The sequence below is a fragment of the Manis pentadactyla genome, chromosome 11 (assembly GCF_030020395.1).
Source record: "Manis pentadactyla isolate mManPen7 chromosome 11, mManPen7.hap1, whole genome shotgun sequence".
Lineage (NCBI taxonomy): Eukaryota > Metazoa > Chordata > Mammalia > Pholidota > Manidae > Manis > Manis pentadactyla.
Genome location: NC_080029.1, coordinates 3,689,982 through 3,706,102, shown reverse-complemented (window position 1 = coordinate 3,706,102; position 16,121 = coordinate 3,689,982). Strand labels below are relative to the sequence as shown.

Here is a 16,121-nt window from a genome sequence, read left to right as displayed (position 1 = left end):
TGCTGCACTGCCTTCCCTGTCCCACTCCCTACATTATGTGTGCGAATTGTAATGCCGCTTAATCCATTTCTCCGTCCCTTCCCACCGACCCCCCGACCCCCTTCCCTTTGATAACCTCTAGTCCCTTCTTGGAGTCTGTGAGTCTGCTGTTGTTTTGTTTCTGCAGTTTTGCTTGTTGTTATACTTCACAAATAAGTGAAATCCTTTGGTACTTGTCTTTCTCCGCCTGGCTTATTTCACTGAGCATAATACCCTCTAGCTCCATCCATTTGTTGCAAATGGTAAGATTTGTTTTCTTCTTATGGCTGAATAATATTCCATTGTGTGTATGTACCACATCTTCTTTATCCATTCATCTACTGATGGACACTTGGGTTGCTTCCATATCTTGGCTATTTTAAATAGTGCTGCGATAAACATAGAGGTGCCTATGTCTTTTTGAATCTGGGTTCTTGTGTTCTGTGGGTAAATTCCTAGGAGTGGAATTCCTAGGTCAAATGGTATTTATATTTTTAATTTTTTGAGGAACCTCCATTATACTTTCCACAGTGGTTGAAATAATTTACATTCCTACCAGCAGTGTAGGAGGGTTCCCCTTTCTCCATGTCCTCACCAGCATTTGTTGTTCCTTGACTTTTGGATGTTGGCCATCCTAACTAGAGTAAGATGATATCTCATTATGGTTTTAATTTGCTTTTCCCTGATAATTAGCATTGTGGGGCTTTTCATGTGCCTGTTGGCCATCAGAATTTCTTCCTTACAGAAGTGTCTGTTCATATCCTCCACCCATTTTTTAATTGGGTTATTTGCTTTTTGGATGTTGAGGCATGTGGTTCTTTATTTTGGATGTTAACTCCTTGTCGGATATGTCGTTTACAAATATATTCTCCTATACTGTGGGATGCCTTTTTGTTCTACTGATGCTGTCCTTTGCTGTACAGAAACTTTTTAGCTTGATGTAGTCCCATGTGTTCATTTTTGCTTCTGTTTCCCTTGCCCAAGGAGATTATTTAGGAAAAAGTTGGTCATGTTTATATTCAAGATATTTTTGTCTATGTTTTCTAATAAGACTTTTATGGTTTCATTACTTACATTCAGGTCTTTGATCCATTTCGAGTTTACTTTTGTGTACAAAGTTAGACAGTAATCCAGTTTCATTCTCTTACATGTAGCTGTTTAATTTGCCAAGACCAGTTGTTGAAGAGGCTGTTATTTCCCCATTGTGTAACCATGGCTCTTTTATTGTATATTAATTGATCATATATGCTTGGGTTTATGTCTGGGCTCTCTATTCTGTTCCACTGGTCTATGGGTCTGTTCTTGTGCCAGTACCAAATTGTCTTGATTACTGAGGCTTTATAGTAGAGCTTGAAGTAGAGGAGCATAATTCCCCCAGCTTTGTTCTTCCTTTTCAGGATTGCTTTGGCTATTTGGGGTCTTTTGTGGTTCCATATGAATTTTAGAACTATTTGCTCTAGTTCGTTGAAGAATGCTGTTGGAATTTGGTAGGGATTGCATTGAATCTGTAGACTGCTTTAGGTAGGATGGCCATTTTGAAAATACTAATTCTTTCTACCCATGAGCACAGGATGTATTTCCATTTATTGGTGTCTTCCTTAATTTCTCTCATGAGTGTCTTGTAGTTTTCAGAGTATAGGTCTTTCACTTCCTTGATTAGGTTTATTCCTAGGTATTTGATTCTTTTTGATGCAATTGTGAATGGAATTTTTTCCTGATTTCTCTTCTAGTTCATCATTAGTATATAGGAATACAACAGAATTCTGTGTATTGAATTTGTATCCTGCAACTTTGCTGAATTCAGTTATTAGTTCTAGTAGTTTAGGAGTGGATTCTTTAGGGTTTTTTATGTACCACATTATGTCATCTGCAAACAGTGACAGTTTAACTTCTTCCTTACCAGTCTGGATGCCTTTTATTTTTTTGGGTTGTCTGATTGCTGTGGCTAGGACCTCCAGTACTATGTTGAATAAAAATGCAGAGAGTGGGCATCCTTGTCTTGTTCCCAATATTAAAAGACAAGCTTTCAGCTTTTCGTTGTTAAGTATGATGTTGGCTGTAGGTTTGTCATATATGGCCTTTATTATGTTGAGGGACTTGCCCTCTATACCCATTTTGTTGAGAGTTTTTATCATGAATGGATGTTGAATTTTGTCAAGTGCTTTTTCAGCATCTATTGAGATGATCACGTGCTTTTTGTCCTTTTTGTTGATGTGTTGTATGATGTTGATGGATTTTCAAATATTGTACCATCCTTGCATCCCTGGAATATATCCCACTTGATCATGATAGATGATCTTTTTTATATATTTTTGAATTCAGTTTGCTAATATTTTGTTGAGTATTTTTGCATCTGTGTTCATTAGGGATATTGGCCTGTAATTTTCTTTTTTTGTGGTGTCTTTGCCTGGTTTTGGTATTAGGGTGATGCTGGCTTCATAGAATGAGTTTGGAAATATTCCCTCCTCTTCTACTTTTTGGAAAACTTTAAAGAGGATGGGTATTAGGTCTTCACCAAATGTTCAGTAAAATTCAGCAGTTAAGCCATCTGGTCCAGAGTTTTTGTTCTTAGGTAGTTTTTTTATTACCAGTTCAATGTCATTGCTGGTAATTGATCTGTTCAGATTTTTTGTTTCTTCCTGGTCAGTCTTGGAAGGTTGTATTTTTCTAGAAAGTTGTCCATTTCCTCTAAGTTATCCAGTTAGCATATAATTTTTCATAGTATTCTCTAATAATTCTTCGTATTTCTGTGGTTTCCTTAGTGATTTTTCCTTTTTCAATTCTGATTTTATGTTTGTACACTCTCTTTTTTCCTTGATAAGTGTGGCTAAGGATTTATCTATTTTGTTAATTTTCTCGAAGAAACAACTCCTGGTTTCATTGATTTTTTTTTTCCTACTGTTTTTGTCTTCTTAATTTTATTTCTGCTCTGATCTTTTTTATGTCCCTCCTTCTACTGACTTTGAGCCTTCTTTTTCTAATTTCATTAATTGTGAGTTTAGTCTGTTTATTTGGGATTGTTCTTCTTTCTTGAGGTAGGCCTGTATTGCAATATACTTTCCTTTTAGCATGGCCTTCACTGTGTCCCACAGATTTTGTGTTGTTCAGTTGTTTTCATTTATCTCCATTTATTTCTTCATTTCTGTTTTTATTTGGTCATTGATATGTTGATTATTTAGGAGCATGTTGTTAAGCCTCCATGTGTTTGTGGGATTTTTGTGTTCTTTGCATAATTTATTTCTAGTTCATACCTTTGTGGTCTGAGAAGCTGGTTGGTACAATTTCAATTCTTCTGAATTTACTGAGGCTCTTTTTGTGGCCTAGTATGTGGTCTATTCTGGAAGATGTTCCATGTGCACTTGAGAAAATGTGTATATTGTTGCTTTTGGGTGGAGTGTTCTGTAGATGTCTATTAGGTCCATCTGTTCTAGTGCCTCTGTCTCCTTACTTATTTTCTGTCTGGTTGATCTGTCCTTTGGAGTGAGTGGTGTGTTGAAGTCTCCTAAAATGAATGCATTGCATTCTATTTCACCCTTTAATTCTGTTAGTATTTGTTCCACATATGTAGGAGCTCCTGTGTTGGGTGCGTAGATACTTATAATGGTTATATCCTCTTATTGGACTGACCCCTTTATTATTATGTAAAGTCCTTGTCTCTTATTACTTTCTTTGTTTTGAAATCTGTTTTGTCTGATATAGTACTGCAACTCCTGCTTTTTTCTCCTTGTTATTTGCATGAAATATCTTTTTCCATCCCTTCACTTTTAGTCTGTATCTGTCTTTGGGTTTAAAATGAGTCTCGTGTAGGCAGCATATAGATGGGTCTTTTTTTTTTTAACCATTCTGTAACTGTGTCTTTTAATTGGTGCATTCAGTCCATTTATATTTAGAGTGATTATCAAAAGATGTGTACTTATTGCCATTGCAGGCTTTAGATTTGTGGTTACCAAAGGTTCAAGGGCAACTTCTTTACTGTCTACCAATCTAACTTAACTCAACTTATTATGCTATTTCAAATACAATCTAAAGGTTCTTTTTTTTTTACTTCCCTTCTTTTTCTTTCTCCTCCACTCTATATATTAGGTGTCTTATTCTGTACTCTTTGTTTATCCCTTGACTGATATTGTAGGTAGTTGATTTAATTTTGTATTTGCTTAGTAATTAATTGGTCTACTTCCTTTACTGTGGTTTTATTTTTCTCTGGTGACAGCTATTTAGCCTTAGAAGCACTTCCATCTATAGCAGTCCCTCCAGAATACACTGTAGAGACAGTTTGTGGGAGTAAATTCCCTCAGCTTCTGCTTTTCTGGAAATTGTTTGATCCCTCCTTCAAATTTAAATGATAATCTTGCCAGGTAGAGTATTCTTGGTTGGAGGCCCTTCTGTTTCATTGCATTAAATACATCGTGCCACTCCTTTCTGGCCTGTAAGGTTTCTGCTGAGAAATCTGATGATAGCCTGATTGGTTTTCCTTTGTATGTGATATTTTTTCTCTCTCTGGCTGCTTTTAATACTCTGTCCTTGTCCTTGATGTTTGCCATTTTAGTTATTGTATGTCTCTGTGTTGTCTTCCTTGGGTCCCTTGTGTTGGGAGATCTGTGCACTTCCATGGCCTGAGAGACTATTTCCTAACCCAGATTGGGAAAGTTTTCAGCAATTATTTCCTCAAAGACACTTTCTATTCCTTTTTCTCTCTCTTCTTCTTCTAGTGCCCCTATAATGTGAATATTGTCCCATTTGGTTTGGTCACACAGTTCTCTTAATATTCTTTCATTTTTAGAGATCTTTATTTTTCTCTCTGTGCCTCAGCTTCTTTGTATTCCTAATACAAAGGAATTCTGTAATTTCTATTTCATTTACCATCTCCTCTACCTCATCTAATCTGCTTTTAAATTTCTCCATTGTATGTTTCATTTCAGATACTGTATTTTTTTTCAAAGCTTCTCTCTTTCTTGAAGTCCTTCCTGAGGTCCTGAATATTTTTCTATAACTACATGAGCATGTTTATGGTTTTTATTTTGAAATCTTTATCAAGAAGACTGGTGATTTCAGTTTCACTTAGACATCTTTCTCATGTTTGAGGGATTTTGGTTTGTACCATGTTCTTTTGGTCTTTCATATTCCTAATGATTACTATGGAATAATAACTCTGTGTAGGCGGTGCCCTCTAGTGCCCAGAAGCTCTACTCTCTGGAGCTGCTCGGTCCCTGGAGTGATGGTAGGGGTCGCAGGTGCATGGCACCAGTGTCTGCTGGGAGGAAAGAGTCCTTTCCTGCTTCCTGGCGGGCAGTGCCTGCCTCCACTGCCAGGGCCAGTGGGCCGAATGTGCAGGGAGGAGCCTCTATGCTACCCCCTTGTAGCTGTTGTAGGCTGGGCTGCCCTCTGGCTGGCCTGGCGCAATAGTGGGTGCAACAGGTTTGCGAGCCAGTGCTGGCCGGGAGGAAGGAGCAGCAGTCTGCATATTGTGGTGGCGGGCCTTGGAGTTGTCTTGTCAGCCAGGGGGATGGAATGCCTGAAGCTCCTGGAAGTTCCCAGCCTGCCGGGATGAGTGCACCAGGACGATTTTGTCCACCTGTCCTTTCTCCTGAGCAGCAAGCTCTGTGCAATCCTTGCCCCTTTAGCAGCCCTCTCGCTGTTGGGAAGTCTTTCAAAGTGCCCGCCTTTCTTCTGTCCCAGAACAGCTAGTTGTGAGTACCTGTCCTCCACAAACAGCTGGAATCTCAGTCTCTCCGAGTATTCTGCCTATCTTTGCTTTCCAAGCCCACTAATCTCCAGAGCACCATGCAATGTAGGTTTGTGCTCCCAGAGCAGATCTCCAGGGGTGGGAATTTAGCAGTCTTGGGCTTCTACTCCCTCCCTGCTCCGTTTCTCTTCCTCCCAACTGGTGAGCTGGGGTGAGGGGAGGACTTGGGTCCCACCGGATTGCAGCTTTGCTACTTTATCCTTTCCTGTGAGGTCTTCTCCCTTCCCCAGATGTAGGCCATCTGTTGCAGTCATCTTTCCTGGCACTTTTTCAGGATTAGTTGTATTTGCTGTATTTTCATGTCATATGTAGTTTTGGGAGGAGTTTTCTGCCTCACTTCTCATGCCTACATCTTGTTTAATGCCTCATACATCATTTTTCTAAAAATAGTATTGTGTGTTTTCTTTCTGTTTACAAATGCATACATTCTCTGAATGTCTTTATCAGAATGGTTAGTCTGTTCACAGTTAATAATTATTGATAATGGCTGTGGGTTCAGATGTGCCATTTGCTACTTGTTTTCCACTTGTGTCATTTTTGTTTTTCCTGTATTCCTCTGCAGCTTTCTTTTGTGTTACTTTTAGTATATCATTTGATTCCTCTATAGACATGTAGCTGTATTTCTTTGGATTTTCATTTGTAGTGATTCCCCTAGGGATTACAGCATGCATCTTTATCATGATATACTCAATATGGACTTCCATTAAAATATGAAAACCTCCTGCCAGTATACAGCTGTTTCCTCCTGCTTGTCACATGTACAGCAGGGGGAAATGCTTTTTTTGTCATATATATTACATCTGTGCATTATAAACCCAACAGTACAGTGTTACAAGTTTGTTTCAAACAGCCATATACATTTCAGAAAAATTAGGAAGAGAAAAATATGTGAACTTTTATGTTTGTCCACGTTTACATTTCCCAGTTCTCTTCATGCTTTCCTAAGTCCGAGTTACTGTCTGGTGTCTTTTCCTTTTAACCTAATGGATTTCTGTTAGTATTTCTTGTTCTTTAGGTCTGCTGGTGACAGATTCCCTCTTTTTTTGTTTATCAGGGAAAATATTTCACTTTTATATTTGAAGGATTTGAAGGATAGTTTCACTGGGTATGGATTTCTTGGTTGACAGCAAGTTGTAAATCTCCCCAGACTTTAAATTCTTGTCAAACTCCCAAGGGTCTCCTATAGTTGTATGTAATTTATTACTGCGGCCCTTCTCAGACTCTGATTTCTGAAATCTCCCCTTTACATGATTGCTGTCCTGCTCCCAGCATCAAAGCTGTGGATTTTCACCACCTGAACTGGGGAATGGTGGGAGTGCCTCCAGGCAGGAAGGCCACTAACTCACCATTCTCACCTGATGTTGTGAGAAAACATGCCTCAGGTTGTTGGCTCCCTTTGGTGTTTTTCATTGTCCAAAGTAGCTGTTTTTAATAATTTTATCCAGTTTCTGACCACATACTGCCATTACCAGGAGTCCTCAAATGTTTTAAATGCAAAATAAAATGCAGATTTACGAAGAACAGTTATCAACAGTTTTGCAATTGTGATCTGTTCATCTGTGTGCTTCTCCATGAAGACACAGAATAGCAAACTAGTGACAGGCCTCATACCGTAGTTCCGAAGTAGTGATGAGCATAAACAAGCTCTCAAGATAGGTACAACTGTAAGGTGATGGGGAAGTGTTTATCTATGATAACTCGTGGAACTGCAAATGACCGTGACCTGCACACATTTGTAATTTAAGAAGTGCTCAGTTTTAGTTAAGGGCTAGTGAAAGTAATGATTATAATTTCCCCAAACAAATTCATAGACCATCTGAACTTCATCCAAGGCATCTGGACCCCAGATCAAGACCCCTGCCTCATGTTATGACTCTGGGGGTGAGTGGGCATGAGACACGTGTGCTTGCAGAGGTGACGGCTCTGTGTTAGCTCCCTGCTCTCTCCAGTGTGTGTACCGAACTGGATGGAGGCTTCTACTCTGGTAACAGTTTATCTGTCTCTGTCCTGTGGTACTTACCCACACATTATAGTTTGAAGTTTTAAAAATCAAAAAGGAAGACTACTTATGTTGGAGACAGAGTGTGTACATAGCACTCCTGTGGGTGATTGAGCTGTCGAATGCAGTTTTCATCATAAACTAAACGTTGAAGCGGGAAGTACCCCAAACCCAGGTTTTTAATATGTTATTTTAGCTTCTTGAGCAATGAAACTACATTGTCAGAATATCTTTATATACATAGTTAAAATATGCTGTGTGGTATATGACATGGCTTTGTTAAGTTCTGCAGTTCTATTTGACTAAAAGTTACGAAGCCATGGAGTGGACCAGTGATTTTGTGTGCCGTGTGCTTGGGCTTGGTAGTCATTCATTAGGTGAATCTCCCTCGTGCGTCCCCCTCTTTCAGGTCACAGCAGTTGCACAGCAGAATCAGGGAGAGGTGCCTGAACCCCAGGACATGAAGGTAGCCGAGGTCCTCTTTGATGCTGCTGACGCGAACGCTATTGAGGAGGTAAACCTTGCGTACGAGAATGTCAAGGAAGTGGATGGGCTGGACGTTTCCAAAGAAGGCACAGAGGCTTGGGAGGCCGCCATGAAGAGATATGATGAGAGGATTGACAGGGTGGAGACCCGGATAACGGCTCGCCTTCGGGATCAGCTCGGCACGGCCAAGAACGCTAACGAGATGTTCAGGATTTTCTCCAGGTTCAACGCACTGTTCGTCAGGCCTCACATCCGTGGCGCTATCCGTGAATACCAGACCCAGCTAATCCAGCGTGTGAAGGACGACATTGAGTCTCTTCACGACAAGTTCAAGGTCCAGTACCCACAGAGTCAGGCCTGTAAGATGAGCCATGTGCGTGACCTGCCGCCTGTGTCGGGGTCTATTATCTGGGCAAAACAGATTGACCGGCAGCTCACCGCCTACATGAAGCGTGTGGAAGACGTCCTTGGCAAGGGTTGGGAGAACCATGTGGAAGGGCAGAAGCTGAAGCAGGATGGAGACAGTTTCCGCATGAAGCTCAACACTCAAGAAATATTTGATGACTGGGCAAGGAAGGTGCAGCAGCGGAACCTCGGCGTCTCGGGGCGCATCTTCACCATTGAAAGTACTCGGGTTCGGGGTCGCACTGGGAATGTCCTTAAGCTAAAAGTTAACTTCCTCCCTGAGATTATTACACTTTCAAAAGAAGTTCGAAACCTGAAGTGGCTCGGTTTCCGGGTCCCGTTGGCAATTGTGAACAAGGCCCACCAAGCAAACCAGCTTTACCCGTTTGCCATCTCACTGATCGAAAGCGTCCGTACCTATGAACGCACCTGCGAGAAAGTAGAAGAGCGGAACACCATCTCCCTTCTGGTAGCTGGCCTGAAAAAGGAGGTGCAGGCCCTGATTGCTGAGGGCATCGCGCTGGTGTGGGAATCCTATAAGCTCGACCCTTATGTACAGCGCTTGGCAGAGACTGTCTTCAACTTCCAAGAAAAGGTGTGTCCCATTTCAACAACCCGTGTCCCAGGAATGAACTACACATAGTAATAGTCCAGTTGACACGTCAGTCCCCTGAGAAGGCTGGCGGGCATGATACAGTGTGAGGCCACGGGCGCTGAGCAGAGGAGCCGCTTTTCCTGCTGGGCTGTTCAGTCGTGTCGGTACTCTAGGGAGGCTGTCGAGTAACACCCCAAATTTAGAACCAGTGGAGAAACGAAGGGCCCATGAGAGCTTTGTTAGACTGCCAGAGCTGCCTGGAGATGGGCTCTAGATCTGCAGTCGTGGCACAGGTGGTCGATTCACCCCTCGTGCTAGTGCAGCCAGACACTCGTGAGCCTCCTGGCCCTGAGCCGGCCACCACGAGCAGCCTGAAGGGGCGTGTCTGGTGCACAGGACAGAGGGCAGTGAGCAGAGCACGCTTATCTCCTGCTCCCAACTTACAAGCCAGAGGCTGCCCTTCTGCGGGGAGCTGTGCTGGGGAGCGGGGAGAAGCTGATAGTGTCCATACGTTACCCTTCCCTCCATGACAACCCAAGAGTGGGGTAAGTGTTCTCACACCAACAGTAGGCTTAGCTGCTTCTGGAAGTACTTCCCTGCCTTGAACATTTGTTAATTGAGAAGAATGTATATAAAAAGTAATGGGATGGAGTGAGTGGGTGTTTAAAGTATTGAATATACCTTCCTTTAGGTGGATGATCTGCTGACCATTGAAGAAAAGATAGACCTTGAAGTCCGTTCCCTGGAAACATGTATGTATGATCATAAAACTTTCTCAGAGATCTTGAACAGAGTCCAGAAAGCCGTGGATGACTTAAATCTGCACTCCTATTCCAACCTGCCCATCTGGGTCAACAAGCTTGATATGGAGGTAAGGAATGGGGTTTGTTTCAGTGTTTTCATTTTTCTACTGTCTACATGGGAGTGGACCCTGCTGCATACATTTATCAGTGTGTCACTGAAAGGCGGTTTTCCACGGAAATTACCAGTGGCTCCTTCCAAATTCCATGTGATTAATGGTAGACATGGACTGCATGATGCTAGCACCAGCCTGGCGGCAGGGGTCTGTGAGGAAGGAGAGTGAGGGCTCTATTTTCTGGATGCTTGACAGCCTCCTTGCCCCTCCCTGCTCCTCTAGTAACTCCTGTTTTCCCTCCTGGCCCTTCCCCCAGGCCCTTCTCTGACCACCCTGCCCCTCTCCACCAGCCAAATTAAAAAGACATACCCAGCAGCAAACTACCTCCCACTTCTGCTGTAGAGATTCGGGGCTCATCCCTGTAGAGGGCTGGGGCGAGGGGAGGCGCACGCGCCTGTGCCCCAGCACATGTGTGTTGGGAGACCGGTCACCACCCGTATGGCTTTCTCTGGTGAGCATCAGAGAATACGTCAGTGAAGAGTCTGGAGAAGGGGTGTGTGTTAGGGCAGAAGTCACTCAGTGGACAGGTGGTGGCCGGTCAGTTCTGAGTAGTTTACGGTTCATAGGTTTTCTTTTTCTTTCTCTTTTAAGTTGGATACGTAAGTTGCAGGGTACCCACACAGTGGGGCCCTAACAAAGGGGATGTTAACAGCCTCATTCTGCTGACTCTACTGAAAGCCCCTGGTTTTTCTCACATCTGTGCATTCCCAGGGTGGTTGTGTGGCACAAGGCAGGCTCTTCACAAACGCGCACAGATACCCTATTTGTAGGAAATCTCCTTGCCTCATTCTAGATCAGAGAGATTTTCTTCCTGTTAGGGAATGTCAAAAACTCTGGTGACAGATGTTAAGTAGACTTACTGTGGTGGCCATTTTGCAACATACATACCTTGAATCAGTATATTGTACACCTGAACTATTATTATGTTATATGTCGATTATACTTCAGTTAAAAAGAAGAGAACAGTTTCACCTCCAGATTATAGTGTTTCTAGTTTTATCTCTGAGGCTGCCAGGAAAATGCTTTTGTAGAGTTTCTATTACATTGAACAGATACTGAGACATTAACTGAATCTGCTGATTTGTTAGTCTCCTTATCACTTAAAGGTCAGGAAGTTGGGGATTCACTTAGTCCCGAGACGGACAAGTTGTGTGTGGCTGGGAGAGTGTCGGGAGTGAGGCTCAGGGTCAGTGAGATGAAGGTTGTAATTAGAAGCGATTTACCTTTCACCAAAAACTACTGGCTTTCTATTTAATGGGTCCTGGGAGCTGACTTTGAAAGAAACACTGTTCCTTGACACTTTCTCTGTAGATTGAAAGAATACTGGGTGTTCGCCTTCAAGCTGGCCTGAGAGCTTGGACCCAGGTGCTTCTTGGGCAAGCTGAAGATAAGGCAGAAGTTGATATGGATACAGATGCGCCGCAAGTTAGTCACAAGCCTGGTGGAGAGCCAAAGATCAAAGTGAGTATTTCCCATGGCATCTGATTTGCTTGTAAACAAAGCAAGTTCCTCCCCTTAAATAGTACCATGAGAAGGAGACCTAAGAGACACCACCTGCCGCCCCAGATGATTAAAGTCCTCATCACCAGTGATGTTGCATGAGTGTCATAGACTAAAGTCAGTGTTTGGTTAGTTAAGAAATGGGAATTTCTTAGTGTCAGTAATTGTAGCACATTAAATGTTAATGTTGGAAGAAGAGTATATGAAAACTCTTCTTACTTTCTTTGCCACTCTCCTGTAAGTATAAAGTAATTTCAAACATAGAAGTCTTTAAAAATGGAAAAGAATTTTTAGTAAAAATCTACACTAAAAATATCTTGTTTTCCAAGCATACACGCAAGAGGTCATTTCAGGAACTGAGTATAATCTGCTACTCGTGAAAGTTTGGACCGTGACCCTAAAACATCATGTTTCACAGAAATCTAAATCAGAGTCTCGTGGAAGAGTGCAGTGGCACAGTGGTCCCCACATTGGTCCTTGTTTCTAAGCCACCTGTTTCCCATTTGTGTGAAGGAGTGCTCAGCAGGAGCCTTGCAAGCTTTCTAGAAATTTCTATTAACTGCAAACACATTCTGTCTCCTGATGTGGGTGGAGGTTACAGTGGTGTCCACTTTACAGAAATTCACTAAGCCATGCATTTGTTTTGTGTAGCTCACTATATTCGTGTTACTGTCAATAAAATGTTTTCACAGGACAGAAGCCTAAAAGAACTGCAGGTAAAAACTTTGATCTGAGAGAAATAATTGGCTTGTTTTTTTCTACCCAGATTTTACCATGTCATTTTTTTCTCTTAGTGCTTGAAATATGTTTTCATTTTTCAATAGAAAGCTATTTATTCCCAGAGCATACTTTTTACAATACTGAGGTGCAGAAAGTAAGTGAGTATCTAAGTTGATATAATTATCTGGCGGAGATTGAGTTGAAATTCTTGATTAACGTGCGTCAGCCAGCATGTGCCCGACAGCTACTGCCAGCCTCATGTCACTGCATTAGTGGCACTGGCTTCTCTGCTCACAGCCACTATGCTGAAAGGTTGTCCTGTGCTTCAAGTCAGGCTCTGTTGAGCACCTGTTCTGTGTTCAACACTCAGGCACAGGGAACCCAGGGGAAGCCTGAGCAGTGCCTGGCTCGGCTCTTAGAGTCCTCTGGTGGGCGGCCACAGACCACAGACATGGAATTGAAAAAGGCTGTGTCTAATAGTAAAGTAGCAGACCTTGTGGTTCAGACTGAAGTAGTTTAGTCATGTAGAGAGAACAAGTGTTAGGCCCCAAAACCATTTTGTATCAGGACTCTTATTGAAATAGATTGCTGATTGACAGCTGCAATCTTTCTTTTACAGAATGTCGTTCATGAGCTAAGAATAACCAATCAGGTCATCTATTTGAACCCTCCCATTGAGGAGTGCAGGTACAAGCTGTACCAGGAAATGTTCGCCTGGAAGATGGTCGTGCTCTCTCTCCCCAGGATCCAGAGCCAGAGGTACCAGGTGAGCCCTCCGGCCCGGCTTCTCCCAGGGCTCCGTGACACCACCTCTCCACCGGGCCTCTTTACATATAGCCCTTGACGGGCCTTTTCCAACTCCAGGCTGCAGGCTGGGCATTCGGAGGGAAAGCTGGAGGAAGCTTTGTGTGACCTGGCACTTCCTTCCAATAGTTACCTTTTCAAATGGTTACAGTTGCACTCTGGTCTCAATAATGTCTTGGAAATCCCCTCCATGAATTTCTTTGGGAGTTTTAATTCCTACTTCCCCCCCACCCCCCGCCAGTCTTTATTATGGAAGCTTGCAAACACACACCAAAGTAGAGGGACTCCCATGAGCTCACACCACCCAGCTTTGTTTATCATCATGTGGTCGATTTTGTTTAATTTATATTCCATTCCCCACTTTTTACCACCAGATTATTTTAAAGCAAATCCCAGATATAACATACTCTTATTAATATGCTTCTAACACCAAAGGAAAACTCAAGATTGTTTGGTCCCTGACCTCTGGGCAATATTATAAACAGGACCAGTGGCTTTCAGATAAACAGATTCCCACAACCTCTGTTGTAACAGGCTCTTCTAGAAAGTGTAGAAGAAAGGCTCTTCTACACTGTGAACATAAGCTCAGTTCTTTACCAGGGTTCTGGAGGCAGCAGCCACTCATGGACTTGGGGTCATGGTGGCGCCGGACCCCAGGCCCGCCCTGCCGGCAGATCCGAGCCGAGCTGAGGCCCGGTCCCTGCACCTCAAGAAGTCTGCGGTCTTCGTGGTGTTTCTTGTCATAGTTGTGCTTTTAACAGGAGTCGTTGCTGCTTGTGTGGTTATCTTGTTTCTCTCCAAATTTAATGAGCTGACCAGCCTCTCCTCTTGTGCACCGGATCCCATTTCCTCTCGCCTGTCGCCCAGCAATTCCCTCTTCCTGTCAGCAAATAAACTTGCCCCTGTTCCCCTCCAGCCATATCTTTCTTCCACTGCTACCAGCTGTCCAAGGTACCAGCATCCCTGCTTAGATTATTAAAGTTCCCTCCTGACCTGTCTCTGCATCTGGCTTTGCTCCCCTAAAATCTTTTTTCAACATGGCAGCCCACGTAAATCTGTAATTGTGTGTTGATGCTGACACTGCTCCTTCCGGAGCTCGTCATGGCTCCCTGTCTCACTCAGCATGAACGCCCACGCCCCACAGTGCTGCTGGACCCCACGTCATGTGCAGCTGCTCCCCACACTGGCCCTGCTCTGGCCACACCGATCTTGCTCTCCTCAGATACGCCCGGCCGACCTGCCCCTGGGCCGTGGCACTTGCTGATCTCCCTGCTCCGAATCCCAGTCCCTGTAGGGAATCATTCACGAGGCTCACTCCCCTCCTCCTGTTCTCTGCTTAAATGTCACCTCCCCAGTGAGGCCTCCCTGGCCTCTCTATTTAAAATACAACCTGCCCCCACCCCACACTCCCTGCTGCCTTTGCTGCTTTTTCTCCCCAGTACTTCTCACCGTCTAAATTTCTGTTTTCCTTTTCCCTGAATTGACCCTTTCCTCCCACAGAATGTAAATCTGGGTGAACAGAGATTTTTGCCTCTTGTGTATTGTACCTGCAGTAGAGCCAGGCATGTAGTAAGCACTCAACGAGTGACTGTCGTCAGTTCCAGCCTCCACTCATGAAAGTATTTGGTCCTGGTTATCTCACATTCTCTTAGGCTCCACCCTCAGCACCCTGCTCGCAGCCGCTGCAGGGTTCAGATCTCCAGGCCCCACCCAGCACCACACCCCCGCTTCTCAGGCCCCTGCGCACTCTGTTCTCCTCTTGTCTATTAGTGGCGCCACGTTTTCTAACCTGTGGTTGGTCTGATGTTCTTACTGGCTTCGTGAGTTAAATATGAGTAGGCTTTGGTCACTTGTGGCTGGGGTAAGTGGATGTTACCCCTTAAATGCCATCTTTATCACAAGCTAGTCTTTTCAGTTCACTTTAATTAAGTAAAAAGTGGCTCTGAGTTTAACTACCTGTGTTCATTTCTGGCTTTGTTTGACTAGGTGGGTGTACATTACGAACTGACTGAAGAAGAGAAATTCTATCGGAATGCTCTTACACGGATGCCTGATGGCCCAGTTGCCCTGGAAGAGTCCTATTCTGCAGTCATGGGCATCGTAACTGAAGTCGAGCAGTATGTCAAGGTGAGAAGCCCCTGATTTCATTTAAATATATTGTATAGCCTCTTTTAAATGCTTATGCGTATGAGATATGATGAATGTGGAGCTAAAAGATTTTGACTACATATGTGATTTGCTTATTTTAAAGCAAAGAATGGACAGTGGGACAAATCTTTTGGGATATTAGTTATCACTTTGGAGAAAATGAATTTTATTTTTTAATGTGAAAATTCTGAGAATTTGAAGGGAGATTTTTCTAACAGTGATGAAAGAACCTGACTCCTTTTAGTGGGATATGAGATCGAGCTGTGATGTTTAACTGTGTTTCTTTACCTGTAGGTGTGGCTCCAGTATCAGTGCTTATGGGACATGCAAGCTGAAAACATCTATAACAGACTTGGGGAAGATCTCAACAAATGGCAAGCTCTCTTGGTTCAAATAAGGAAGGCCAGAGGAACTTTTGATAATGCGGAAACCAAGAAAGAGTTTGGACCTGTAGTCATCGATTACGGCAAGGTGCGCTCTGCCCTCTTGCTGGGAGGTGTTGAGGTAGCTGCCGAGGCAGCGTCTCGGTGTGGCTGAAATGAAGCCGAAGTGTAAGCGCTCCGGCGTGGAAGAGCTGACCATCACGTGCTCGTTCCCCTGCAGGTCCAGTCCAAGGTGAACTTGAAGTATGACTCTTGGCATAAAGAGGTTCTCAGCAAATTTGGGCAGATGCTTGGGTCAAACATGACCGAATTCCATTCCCAGATCTCAAAGGTGAGGAGGCAGGGTTCTGCCAGCGTGATGTGCCTGCCGTAGCCTGGGCTCCGTGTCCCAATTCTGTGCTCTC

The 16,121-nt window shown here is 43.4% G+C and overlaps 1 protein-coding gene across 1 annotated transcript in view; it reads left to right on the top strand.

Moving 5' to 3' along the window:
* Positions 1-16,121, top strand: part of DYNC1H1 (dynein cytoplasmic 1 heavy chain 1) — a 73,399-nt gene that overhangs the window by 14,770 nt on the left and 42,508 nt on the right. Inside the window, exons 8-14 of the mRNA XM_036882250.2 lie at positions 8,170-9,246; positions 9,938-10,117; positions 11,474-11,623; positions 13,002-13,148; positions 15,173-15,313; positions 15,629-15,805; positions 15,938-16,048. Coding sequence (XP_036738145.1) covers positions 8,170-9,246; positions 9,938-10,117; positions 11,474-11,623; positions 13,002-13,148; positions 15,173-15,313; positions 15,629-15,805; positions 15,938-16,048 — 1,983 coding nt within the window. The remainder of the gene's footprint in view (positions 1-8,169; positions 9,247-9,937; positions 10,118-11,473; positions 11,624-13,001; positions 13,149-15,172; positions 15,314-15,628; positions 15,806-15,937; positions 16,049-16,121) is intronic.